The sequence below is a fragment of the Pinus tabuliformis genome, chromosome 4_1 (assembly GCF_031772625.1).
Source record: "Pinus tabuliformis cultivar Carrire ecotype Pingquan chromosome 4_1, CPIR1, whole genome shotgun sequence".
Classification (NCBI taxonomy): domain Eukaryota; kingdom Viridiplantae; phylum Streptophyta; class Pinopsida; order Pinales; family Pinaceae; genus Pinus; species Pinus tabuliformis.
This window is the reverse complement of record NC_142303.1, coordinates 950748180-950757155: the sequence shown is the minus strand read 5'-3', so window position 1 is coordinate 950757155 and position 8976 is coordinate 950748180. Positions and strand designations below refer to the sequence as shown.

Here is an 8976-nt window from a genome sequence, read left to right as displayed (position 1 = left end):
AGTTTGGCCATTTGGTCCCTGGAAGCTAAGCTTTCTATTGTACCTTCAAAGTGGTTTTCTTTAGCCTCCACTCCGAGGTTGGCTAGAAGATCAGCTAGCTTATTCCCTTCCCTTCTGGTATGTTTGAAAGTGATTGCTTGGTGCTGAGAAAGCCAGTGATTTATTAGTTCAAGCCTCTGGGCCATTCTCCAGCTGTGGCTTACCTTATGAATTGGAGAGCCATGTTGGAGCTTTGTGGTCATTCTGATTATGATCTGCGAGTCTCCTTCTATGATGAGGGGAAAGAAGTTCTTTTCGTGTGCTAGTTTTAGACCTCGCCATAGACCTTCCAATTCTGCTGAGTTGTTAGTATCCTAGCCTATCGAGCCCATGTAGATGCAGAAAGGGTTGCCGTTATGATCTCTGAAGACTCCTCCATAACCTGCTTTTCCTGGGTTTCCTTTAGATGCCCCATCAAAGTTGAGCTGGATCATGTCTACAGGAGGTGGGTTCCAAATGCTTGCTTCCTGACTTTGTTTGTTGGGGTTCTTGCCAATGGTTGATTTTTGATTTAACCGCAGCTTCCAATTGTCCCAAACAGTTTTTTCCTGAGGAAGAGTGGGAAGGTCTTCTGAATACCAATCTTTGATTGAAAGAGTCTCCATAATGTTTTGATGGAATTTGTTCCAAATTTTTTCCAGCGGCATCGTTTGATCTTTAAATATTCTTCTATTACGCTCTTTCCATATATTCCACATCAATAAGCCCGGAATGAGTTGCCACAATGCGTTGAGGAGATTACTTTGAAATGGGGTTTGACTCCCCTTGCATATGGTCCCTTTGAGGTCTCCTTGCACTCTTCCTTCTATTTGGCAGTGGAAAGCAATCTTCTCCCATAATTTCCTTCCAATTTGACAATTTTGCATAAGATGAAGGGCTGTTTCTTCCTCCTGTCTGCACATGTGACATATGGATGGTCCAGAGAAGCTCCGTTTTCTGAGATTATCCCACGTTAGGATTCTGTTATGACAGAGAAGCCACAGAAATGTGGAGACTTTCGGCCAGTTAGACTTGTGCCAAACTTTTTCCCATAAGTTGTCTTTGTTCATCTGCCCTTGAATGATTAAATTGTATGCTTCCTTAGTTGTGAAAGTTCCTTTCTCTCCGTAACCCCATCTTAAAATATCCGGTTCTTCTGAGACTATGATTTGCCTCTTTTGTAATTCTGTTTTGAGAAGATGTTGAGTCTGAGCTGAACTATGCGGGAGGAGCTGATTTGCATTTTTCCATTGCCGATGTTCTTGAGCAGTAGCTGTAGTCCAAAAATGATTGACTTTGGCCAATTGATTTATCTCCCTCTCATCCGCTGGAAGGTCCTGGAGAATGTCTTTGATTTTTGGCAATTGCTGCCATGAGTCCTCCCAGAAACGAGCAGTGTTCCCATTTTTGATCTCCCAAAAACAGTGCTCTTGGATGAGATATCTGTGTTGTATGGTTGAATTCCAGATTGCGGATCCCGAACTTGTCTCTGTCATACGCAATCTTTCTTCCATGGGATAGTTACTTGCATACTTAGCTGTCCAAAGGGAAGCCCATGGAGTATTAGGATGGGCAAGCCACCTCCACCAGATTTTAGCTCCCATTGCTTTGTTGCTATGCTCAGGGTCTCTAAGGCCTATGCCTCCTGCTTTCTTGGGAAGAAAAACTTTATCCCATTTGATTAGAGCCCATTTTCGATTTTGTCCAGAGCCCCCCCACAAAAAGTTACGCTGGAGATTCTTGATTTCTTTGAGGACCCACTTGGGGGCAGCTAGAATGGAGAAAAGATACAGGGGCATGGAGTGAAGAACTGCTTTGATGAGAACTATTCTGCTTGCCATATTCAGAGCTCGATTAGTCCATAGGAGTAGACGAGCTTCCAATTTTTCTAACAACTGCTTCCAGGAGGAATGTTTAAGAGCTGAAGCCATAAGAGGGGCACCAAGATACTTGGATGGGAGAGAGGCACAGGTGAATCCCAGAATACGCCCTATGGCTCTCTGGGTAGAAACAGGAGTATTGAAGAAAAAAATTTGGGATTTGACTCGATTGATGAGGGCACCAGAAGCATCAGAGAAAGTGGATAGAATGGATTTTAGAAGGCGAGCTTCCTGTACTGACGGATGGCCAAAAAGCATATTATCATCTACAAATTGTTGGTGGGAGTAGACAGGGGAATTGTTAAAAGAGAGCCCTTTTAGATGCCTATCATGCCTAGCAGCCGTGATGCTTCTACCCAAACCCTCAGCCATAATTACAAATAGAAAGGGAGACAAGGGATCGCCCTGCCTGATTCCTCTGGAAGGACGGTAGGTGGCTGAAGGAGTACCATTGATTAACACAGAGAAGAAAGCTGAGGAAATTAGATTGTAAATCCATCTTACCCAAGAGTGAGCAAAGCCAAAAGCGATTAGAATTTTTTGTATGTAGACCCAACTGAGACTATCAAAAGCTTTAGATAGATCTAGTTTAAGCAACATACCTGGCTTCTTGGTTAGCTTTAGGGAATGGATTATTTCATGCGTGAGAATGATTCCGTCCGTTATTTGACGTCCTTCTACATAGCCCGACTGCTCAGGCGAGATGATGAGAGGGAGGATCGGTTTAAGCCTGGTTGCAATGACTTTTGAGATGATTTTGTATATCATATTGCACAGAGCTATGGGCCTGTATTTGTCGGGGGTATTGGAATCTTCTCCCTTAGGTACTAAGGCTATGAAAGTAGCATTTAATCCAGGATACATCCATCTGAGAGCCCTGGATTCCTCCACAACCTGCCAGACTTCATTTTTTATCAAATCCCAGAATTTGTGAAAAAAATTTGATGTAAAGCCATCCGGACCTGGCGCTTTCCCCTCCTTCATTTGTTGCACGGCCTCTTCAACTTCCTGCATACTGATAGGTTTGATGAGCAGACTGTTATGCTCCTCTGTTATGACTCTGGGTATGTTCTGTAGAAGTTGGTTGATAGCCGGCATTCGATTGATATTGGGCTCCTGGTGGGCTTTTTTGAAGTAATTAATAAATTCCCCTTCAATGCCATCATGGGTTTCAATCTTCTCCCCCTGCTCATTTTTAATATGAGTGATGTGGTTTATCATTCTACGCTGCACAGTGGTTTTATGAAAAAAATTTGTGTTTTTTTCTCCACTTTTTAGCCATCGGATTCTTGATTTCTGCCTCCATAAAGTTTCTTCCTGCTTGTCTCTTTCTAAAATTTTGGATTCTATGGCTTGTTCCTGTTTGGTAAGTTCCTCCGTTCGCCCTTCATTGATAATGGTTTGCTGGATTTTCTTCATTTCTGCGTTGAGCATGGCCTGGGCGGCAAAGATGTTACCAAACGTTTTGTGGTTCCATTGTTTGATGGCCCTTTTTAGATGCTTGAGTTTTTGCTGGAACCTGGACATTCTTGTACCTTCGGCCGGATTGAAGTTGAGCCAGGTTGATCTGACTAGCTCTTCAAATTCTGGATGAGAGAACCAAAATTCTTCAAAACGAAAAGGGCGTCTGAGATTGTTACCTGGCCTGTTCCATTGGAGCTCAATAGGCCAATGATCCGATCCAGAGATAGGGAGAATGGATGCTGTGAATTCCCCACCTAAGTGTGTTGCATTATCTGAGATTAGGAATCTGTCAAGACGCGATGCAATTTGCTGCGACCCTACTCTCTTATTTGTCCATGTGAAGATACCATTGTTTGTAGGAATATCTATCAACCAGTTGTTGTTGATGAAGTTCTTTAGAAGGTTGTCATCACTGTTTGTGTTACTTCTGCCTCCTTGTTTTTCTTCCATGCTGGCGATCATGTTGTAATCGCCTCCAGATATCCACAGAGGGAACGGTCTATCTTTGTTGAGATCTGACAATGTATTCAGGATGTGGTTTTTTTGAGCAGTATCCTGAGGGAAATAAACATTGGTTATCAGTCCATGGGTGTTCGTACCTGAGAGATGGAATGTGGCTTGGATGAAACTTTTGTTAGCTTGAATGTTGTTGAGATGGATGATCCGGGCATCCCAAAGGATTGCTAGGCCTCCCGAAGCTCCTTGAGCATCAACAGCTGTGACTAGCCCTCCTGGCCAAGCTTTCGCTGCTATTCTTTCCAAAATTGTTGAGCTGCACTTCGTCTCCTGCAAAAAGAGAATACTTGGTTTTTCTTGCATCAGCATATTTTTTAATATTCTGCCTTTCCTTGGGCTGTTGAGCCCTCTGATATTCCATGATATTAACTTCATTGAGAAGGGTGGGGGTTTGCATTGAAGTACTTGGTCAGTTTGGCATACCTCCCTGACTCCACCAGTATTTCTCCTATCTTGATGGTTCTTTCCAGGGTTGTTTTCCTGCCTCTCTTCTTACTATCCTTGGTGATAAATTTTCCATCCCATGGACTACCTATTTGGACTCCTAGAGAGTATTTCTTCTGTGCCCTGTTTAGCACTTCTACTAGGTTGTCCACTTGCGTTTCTGGAATTTTTTCAAAGTTCCTTGTCCTGCAAGCATGTTCCAAACCTAGTATGTCCAGCTCCCCTATGTCTAAGGGTTCCGGATCTTCTTCCATGACTTGGGGCGATTGAAAAATATCCTCGGGCTCATTTGAGACTTTTTCATTTGGCTGCGAGTATTCAACATCCATTCCTTGAGTTTGCCCTGGCAAGGTTTTGGCCTGAGAGATCAGGTTTGCTTGACTTGTGGTTTTCTGTCCTCCTTGCCCTGATGTTTCGCCTGGTTGCTTTTGATGGACCGCTTTGTCCTTCGCCTTTTCCTTTTCCGGATCTTGCTCATCGTTCTTGTTCAGAGCTTCAAATCTGTTGCTTGTTGTGGGCATTGCCTTATTGGCAGGATTTACCTTGGGATTGCCTGTAGCTTTCTTGTTTCCTCTCCTTCTGTTAACTACCTTGGTGAATCCATCTGGGGTTTGATTGTCAGGATTATCTTGATAAGAGGGTATCTTATTTTGAGGACAATCTCTATAGAGATGCCCTATATCATGGCATTTCCTGCATCTAAATGGCACCTGTTCATAGTCTATAACTTGAACCCACTCAGAGTCTTCATGAAAGAAACTTACCGTGTCGGGCAGCGGTTGCTTGAGGTCCATGTAGACACAGATCCGAGCATATGATGTATGTTTGCATAGCTTTGTTTCCTCTGCTACCTTTACAAATTCACCAATAGCATTCCCGATTTCTTGTAGCGACTTTTCCTCCCAATATTCCCATGGCAGTGAATAAAGCCTTATCCACACTGGCGCACAGCTCAAATCTTCCTTATCTGGGTTGAATCTTTCGACCCAGCCCTTGAGAAATAGACCTGCAGAATTGAAAAAATATGGACCTCCCTCCAATATCCTGGTGCGGTCTTCCAGGCAGTTAAACACTGCGGTGAAGAAGCCCTTGGCTCCCAAGTGCAGAGTTATGTCCCCCTTTGGATGCCATTTGGTGCTGATCCAACTTCTCAGTGCCCTTTCTGTCGGCCAAATCCCTATGAACTTGCCGATCAGCGCATGATCTCTCATGTACTGTATCCTGGCATTGATGCGTTCACTTGGGAAGTCCACCCGTGGTCTATGGGTTGCTACAGGTTTGCAAGTTGAGGAACTTGCTTTATTTCTTTCCTCTGCGTCGATGTCCTTTCCTTTCTGTTGTCTATTATCCATAGTGCTGCCGCTGGTCCCATTTTCATTCTCCCTGTCGGCCGTATGCCGTGATCGATTGTCCGGAGACGGGGGAGGCTCCTGGCCCTCCCCCTGAGGGGGAATCATTTGTCCTGTTCCTTATGGACGCGTCTTCCTGTTCTCTGCTTCACCAGACTCTGCCGCAAGTACCAGGTTCGACAGTCCTGCCGCTTGCAGGTTTCCGCCTAAACCCTAGGGTTGGATGCAGCGACCGGAGCTCATCGCCTTCCAATGATTGGCATATGTATACAATTATTATTAAGGAATGGTCCAGGATAATATTATTATTATTATTATTATGCTTTAGTATTTTTAATATTTATCTTAGGGTTTGTATACATAGGGTTAATTATGTATTTAGGATTATTAATAACTATATAAATATTATCAAACAGATTTAAGATTATTAATAACTATATAAATATTAACAACCAGATTATTTATATATATTACTGTATAAATATTATATTAATATTGTAATAATTATATAAACTCCTAATATATATTAATTAATAATAAGAATAGCTCATAATAATATTATATTATCATTATATTATTTTAAAAATCTAATAATATAAAATTATAAAAAAAATAATAATAATAACAATTATATTGTATAATAATAATAATAATAATAATTGATTTTTTTTTCCACCAGAAAAATCGTAATCTTTCATTATGATTGAAAAATTACATGTTGTAGATGCCTTTCGTCATATGCTGTGTTGGCCCTTAGCCATCTCTGTGAGCTTATTCAAAAATGGTGCTCAGTTTTTGTCAAAAAAGGATGCATAGATCCTCCATCACCACGCATGGTGTTTAGATTTCAGGAAATAAACATGTAAACGGAATAATGTACAAATGGGGAAAAGTCAAGCTTTTCGACCTTTTTTCTTCTCAACCTTTCTCCATCCCCCCTGTGACTCTATTGGAGTTATAAGAGCTAGTGCTATATCAGTCACAGGTTGAGGATTTTCTTTATCAGAGTCTGATGTGTCTGAAATGTGTTGTCGTTTGGATCTGCCCATATCCATAATTTCTGATATCCTTGCCAATTATGTGTTTATATGTTCTTTAGGAGTTGTGTCTTCTACTTCTGATTCTTTGTTCATCTGATTGGTCTCATTAGGGGTTACATATTCCACCTCTTCTTCCTCCTCGTCATCCGAGAGAGGTGGGGGAAATTTCCACCCCTTTGCTTGTTTCCCCATTTTCTTCTTCCTACGGTTGTCTTTTTTGGCTGCTGGACACGTGCTTTGTAGGTGTCCTATTTGTCGGCATGTTTTGCATTTGAATGCGGTATTTTCATAATCTAGAGCCTAAGTCCAATTCCTCTGTCTATGCTTCAGTTGAATTTGGTCTGGCAGGCCTTTGCTGAGGTCTACTTCCACACATATTCGTGCAAAAGTGTAGATTCTTTCCTCCAGTCGTTGGGTGTCCATTTTGATGTAGCACCCAATAGTATTATCAATTCCAGCTAGTACTTGTTGATCCCAAAGATGAATTGGGAGATTGTGTAGCCGCACCCAAACTGGCATCTTAGAGACAACCATTGTATTTGCATCAAATTCTGGGAACCACGGTGTGATGAAGAGTCCTATGGATCCCTAGAACCAAGGTCCTTCCTGTATTACGAAGTCTCTATCCTCCGCTGAAATAAAGTTCACTATGAAAAAACCCTTGGAACAGAGATGTATTTCACATTGTGTGGTCCAGGTCGTGAAGATCCAATGAAAAAGATCAGTCAGTTTGGGCCAAAAGCAGTTGAATCTACATATTATTGCTTGTATTTCATATATAGTGCAGTGCTCATCTGTTTCTGGTATATCTATGTTGTATTCTGAAGTATGATTCAGTTGTTCCACAATGTATGGCCTTGCGTCCATGCCTGTATGATTTGGTGCTACTCCATCTGTATTTTTCCCTTGTAGAATGTTTTTGAAGGATATACTAATATTTGATTATAATATTATAATAATATTATATTATTATTATATTATAATAATAATATACCAATATAATTATTATTATAATAATAATATAATCAATATTATTATTTATGATAATTAATAACTATACAAATAATAGCAACTATATTCTTATATATTTATATATTTATGATTATTATATGAATTTTATTATAATAAAACTCATAATAATAATAATAATAATAAGATTATTATTATTATTATTATTATTATTATTAGGCGTAGGCTTTAGTATTTTTAATATTTATCTTAGGGTTTGTATACATTGGGTTTATAATATTAGTCCCTTTTGTTTATTATTACCTAAGGGTTTAATACTAAAATTCCAATGGATTATGAACCAACAGAAATAATATTAAACAAAAAGGACTAATATTATAAACCCAAGGAACTAATAAACCCAACTCTTTAATATTATAAATCTAAGGAATTAGTGAACCCGACGAATAAATATTAAAAACCTAAGGGATCAAGAAGCGCAAGGAATCGATATTACAAACACAAGAGAAACATAAAGATGACGATGATTGATATTATAAATAATAAACCCAAAGGATTAATACTAAAACCCCAAGGGATTATGAACCGAAGGAAATAATGTTAAACCCAAGGGACTAATATTATAAACCCAACATTGGTAAACCCTAATATAAATATCAGAAAGACTAAAATAAGCATGGTTTATTTTCATGGTGAGAGAATCATTGTCACAATGTGACATTCAACCATGGTTGGCCATGTTTGTCTATGATTGACAATGGTTGACCATGATTGATATTATAAACCTAAGGGAATAATAAACCCAAGGGATTGATATTATAAATCCAAATGAACAATAAACCCAAGGGACTAATACTAAAACCCCAAGGGACTAACATTATAAACCCAATCATTAGTAAACCCTAATATAAATATTAGAAAGACTAAAATAAACATGGTTTATTTTCATGGTCAGAGAATCCTTGTCACAATGTGACATTCAACCATGGTTTCCCATGGTTGCCTATGATTGACAGTGGCTTACCATGATCGATATTATAAACCTAAGGGAATAATAAACCCAAGGCATTCACTACAACACAAGGGATGGGTTTAAGACAATATTTAAGACAATTTTCGTGTAAATTGTCTTAACTTGAGACAAAAGAAAACTTGTGTATTGTCTTAAATATTTTCTTTAAGCGGGTGTCTCAAATTAAATTGTCTTAAAATATTGGTGTCTCAAATTAAATTGTCTTAAAATATTGTCTTTATAAAGACAATATATAACACAAGCATTTTTGTCTCTCCAGAGAC

The 8976-nt window shown here is 39.6% G+C and overlaps 1 protein-coding gene across 1 annotated transcript; it reads right to left on the bottom strand.

The window, feature by feature from the left end:
• Positions 1-353: 353 nt before the first annotated feature.
• On the bottom strand, positions 354-5779 carry LOC149179295 (uncharacterized). The gene is made up of 2 exons (XM_089422414.1): positions 4316-5779; positions 354-4148 (listed from the first exon to the last, which is right to left on the bottom strand). Exons 1-2 carry the CDS (start codon positions 5777-5779, stop codon positions 354-356), a joined length of 5259 nt encoding a protein of 1752 aa, XP_089278540.1.
• Positions 5780-8976: the final 3197 nt, after the last annotated feature.